Raw genomic sequence first — 4,700 nt, forward strand, 5'->3', positions numbered from 1 at the left:
ACCCGTGTGTCTTATTTGTGGAGCTAATGTGGCTGTAATTAAGGAATATAACCTAAGATGGCACTATGAGACAAAACATCAGGACAAGCTGAAAACCATGACTGCAGAGCAGAAGCTACAGAAGGTAGAGGAGTTGAAGAGGAATCTGACATCACAGCAGACATTTTCACCAAAGTGAAATCACACAGTGAAGCTGCTGTGAAAGCAAGTTTTATTGCAGCAGAGGTGAAAAATCAACCCGGACATTTACCGAGGGAGAGTTTCTGAAGAGCTGCATGATGAAAGTGTGACGTCTTGTGTCCAGACAAAAAAGCAGGTGTTTGCAAATGTGAGCCTTAGCAGAAATACGGTTGCTGATGTTAAGTTCAAGTTTATTTATTTTGGAATAATATTGTATCGTATCTGTTTTGATTCATATTTATGTTGAAAAAACATTTAGTTTTAGTCTGTTCAATAAATTTTTATCCTGTTCGACCCACGACCTAAAGTGTGCTTTGAGTTTTGGCCCCCTGTGTGATTGAGTTTGACACCCCTGTGCTAATGGATGTCAAACTTTTTCACCATGTTTTGCAGCTGTGACCTCTGTGTCCTGTGTGCGTAACACTGCTGGATAATCACAGCTGTCCACAGTAGTAGTAGTAGTAATGTATCTTTGAGAACACTTGGGCATTTTTTCACTATGTTTGTAGAACAGTAAATTAGTGATGTTATGCTCCAAGCAGACAATTTGACACTGTATTGAAAAGGTATTGTGACACGACGTTTCGATGTCTCACTTCACACCGCTAAAATCACGACTACACCAGTGAAGCCTCATTACAGCACACTTGTATCAGTAAGGCATCGTGCTTGTTTTGAATGCTACATGTACTTCTCATTCTGCCATAATGTTTATAAAATGTAGTTTAAAAGTTACATATTACATTATAGTTACATTTTCATATTTCCAGTTTTATTGAACACAATTAGCATTAAAAGCATTTAGTGTTTATATTCTGTTTCTTCATGGTCTCAGATTTATTCCACCTATGCAACTGCACTATCAAGGGTTTGGCCAGCAGGTGTAGCCATTTTGACTTTCAGAAGATTTGAACCATTTTCAACACAATTGCTTCATATTGATTAAGTGCTTCATAAAGGCTGGCCTGGGACATCACTACAGTAAATGACCAGGACAGAGCGACAGCTCTGAAAGTGTGCAGGTCACTTTTTGCCAGATGTATGGGCTTGCATTCAGTTCTTCTTTTCATGCGCTCATCCCCTTCTAACAATAGGCATGTGTGTTATATTTTAAAATAATGGGTTTAGTCTATCCTGTGAACACATTGTTAGTTTAAAACACAGACGTATTTTGTACTACGAAACCTGTACAATGACACTGTCATATAGAAATATGTAGCACTGATGGAGAAAACAAGGCTTTATGAACCACTCAGTCAATAGGAAGCCATTGCATTAAACAGTTCGCTGTTTAAGAGAAGTGGCAACAACTGCTGGCCAAATGCTTGAAACTGCATTTATCTGAGACCTTGGTGAAATGGTTAATACAAGTGGTATGACAAGGTAAGGCTGGTTATTTTGCACGTCTTTCTTGGGGGTGGTTTGAAAATAACAGAGAAAAGCTAACAATGAACCTCCTGTGCTCACTGAGATTGTTTCCAGAGCCTTTTGTTTTTTAAGAGTTCCAAAGGCTAAGAACAGCCATCCATTTTTAGTCTCTGAAGCAAGAGTCTCAGTTGCACATTGTGATCTCTGCCGTCTTCTGACGTTACAGTATGTGTAGCATGAGAATCTAGTAGAGTAGTGAATTCACAGGCATTACAGTGAGCACACCAAATTTATGGTTGGCTTTAGTCTGTATGGAATTTGTGGAAAATAAACTGAAATTACAGCCTTATTATTCAGCGTTTTTATTACTGTTATTTTGTTCATCTATGTCTCTCGGCTGGCCTGGGAACACCTTAGCATTCCACCTGAGGAGCTGGAGGAAGTGTCTGGAGAGAGGGAAGTCTGGGCATCTCTGCTTAGACTGCTGCCCCCACGACCCGGTTCTGGATAAGCGGAAGAAAATGGATGGATGGATATTTTGTTCATGAAAGCTTCTATTAGGGAACCTAAAGTGCCTCTGCAACTATGTCTTAAAGACTGACAGAATGAGAAGCATGTATAGTACTCATAACATTGTGACACCTCTTTGACATGATGTTTGGGACAGGTCAATGATTTTCAGCCAGGTGAACTAGGAACTTGAACTAGGAAGCAGCACTTGCGTAATTCATAACTTGGAGTGACTAAGCCAACCTGAGAAGAAATGTCATAAAGATGGGAGAGCAGCCAGTGGATGTAATCTGCCTAATGAACACTATCACATTTCTAGAGTGTGAATGTGCTGAAAGGGCAGCTCACTTACAGGAGTGGAGGTGGGCACACTGGTATGCACTGCACCTGGGCAGGAGGTGCTGCAGTGTGTCGACTCCTCACAGCTCTATCAGGGGACACAGCTGGTTGGCAGCTCATGTTTGGGGGGGTGTCTGAGTCTCGTGCAGAGTCTGTGAATCACAGAACAGATCAGCTCCTTAATACTTGACAAACTCATTTAATCTACTGCAGACTGAGATCATGTATGCACTGTGCTCAGTGACTAAAGAAATTAGGACAAGTTCAGATTCTGACAAGTTACTGACTGTCACAGCCACACACTGAGTAAAAGCCTGATTATTATCCACAGGTCTACAAGGAAGCATTTCAAACTGAGTGCTCTGTAACAGTATATCTGAGCAGCAGCATCCAGACCTGGCTTGGTGCTTCTGTATGGTTCAGGGCGACCACAGAGAGGACAGTGGTGACAGCAGGAAGAGTGGGTTGGCCCTCTGATACCACCAACCGGACTTGACAGTGTGCGACAGACTGGAGGGGTGTATACAAACCCTGATCGATAACTCAAAGAACAAAACTGAAAATACTTGTTTCAAATGAATGAAAATATAGTCAAGTAAGATTAAATACATAAAAGAAGAACAACAGATTTTGTGCTGACGACAAGAGATGTGTTCTTACGTTCAGCACGTCCTCTGTGATGTAACAAACACTGAGGACAAAGAGAAGCTTGACGTCCTCTGCTGTCACGTTCATCTTCTCTTTCAGAAACTTGTATAGACTCGTTGGAAAACTGCCCTACAACACATACATGCACAGTTGAGGCTTAAGAAAAGTTTGTGGTAGACAAACTCTTTCCTGTCAAAAATGCATTGACAAGTACATGAATATGATCTCAATACATCATATAGACCGGTGGCAAAAGTAAACACCTGAGCAACTGAGTGGTCTCTTCCAGGAGACCAGGTCACTGAATGATTAAATGAGGTGAAACAGAATGCTATGGCCTTCACAGTCACTAGATCTCAACCAAGTAAACTGGCATGAACATGCAGTTATGTGTATTTATGGAAATATGTTTCTCACATTTTAGGAGGGTATTTGGAAGCTGGTGAAGACAGGACAGACTGAGGGAAGCAATAATACACCAATCAGGCATAACATTATGACCACCTGTACATCTGTATGCACTTTAGTGCAACACTTCTCCCTTTACATTTGTCTTTTATGAAGCTCAAAATGTTTCAGTTTTTGGTGAGATTGTCTTAAATGTATAAATTCAATTACATGTTCATTATTGAGGTCATAGTTAAAGGTGGTGTTGTACTCGACTACATTATATTCAGAGGTGTCTGTATATTTTTGTCCTGCCCATTGACATACATGAGAGGGTCAGAATATTAGGAACACGTCTGAATAAAATGTAGCCCAGTACAACACCACTGAAGTACATACAGATGTACAGGTGGTCATAATGTTATGCCTGATCAGTGTATATACACTTGTATGGTATATGGGCAGTGATGAAGCTACTGCTGTAGGCTTAATATAGCAGTGCATCCTGCCAGCTGTTACACTTCATTGCAATTAAATAAATGTAATTCCACAAATTAATTTGCCAGATAATTGCTTGGCAATACTGAGGTCTCAGTTGAATTAGTGCTGGATTGTGCATTTCCATTCTGAACTGCATCAGCAGGGGACTGGGTTGTCCCTTTAGAACAACAGACTAGAGGCTGCAGGTTCTACAGGTCCTGTGTCAGCGTGTCCATTAGCAAGACACTAAACTGCAACATTTAGGCAGCATCTGAAGTTGTCTAAAAAGTCAGCTGGATTTCTGTTTGGTGTGGTAGAAGCCAACTGACCTAAATGTATGCATTACTGTACTTACTGGAGTGTGTGCTCCTGCTGTGGGTGGTATTTGTACATGTGCACCTGTTGTCTGGTACTAGAGCAGATGTCTGAGTACATCTAGATCTCTGAGGCACTGAGGACTTTATCTCTGAACCTGTCAATGGAAAAAAAAATGACATGCATAACATCCTTAGTATAAATGTGCCATGTCTATATATGATCTAGAGTATATACAAGTCAAAGTTTAAATCATCTTGTCCTTCACTGAAGAGCGATACTGTACTACAAACATATGCAAGTAGCAAATTTTAGATTATAGCAGATCCTTCCAGCAAAGTTCTGAGTGGGGGATAAAGTAAAAATCCAGATCAACTTACAGATGTCAGGCTGTGTTTTCTGTCTCGGTGCAGAAGCTGATCTCATCCTGGTTGTGCGTCTCATTGCAGAGTGCTCAATCTCATCCGCTGCCT

At 40.9% G+C, this 4,700-nt stretch overlaps 1 protein-coding gene across 1 annotated transcript in view; it reads right to left on the reverse strand.

The window, feature by feature from the left end:
- Nucleotides 1-4,700, reverse strand: part of akna (AT-hook transcription factor) — a 20,207-nt gene that overhangs the window by 669 nt on the left and 14,838 nt on the right. The window contains exons 19-20 of the mRNA XM_020615143.1: nucleotides 1,187-1,190; nucleotides 821-835 (exon numbers count right to left, since the gene is read on the reverse strand). Of these exons, the coding sequence (XP_020470799.1) occupies nucleotides 821-835; nucleotides 1,187-1,190 (19 nt within the window). The remainder of the gene's footprint in view (nucleotides 1-820; nucleotides 836-1,186; nucleotides 1,191-4,700) is intronic.

Source organism: Monopterus albus, unplaced genomic scaffold (assembly GCF_001952655.1).
Source record: "Monopterus albus unplaced genomic scaffold, M_albus_1.0 scaffold158.1, whole genome shotgun sequence".
In the NCBI taxonomy this organism is placed as follows: domain Eukaryota; kingdom Metazoa; phylum Chordata; class Actinopteri; order Synbranchiformes; family Synbranchidae; genus Monopterus; species Monopterus albus.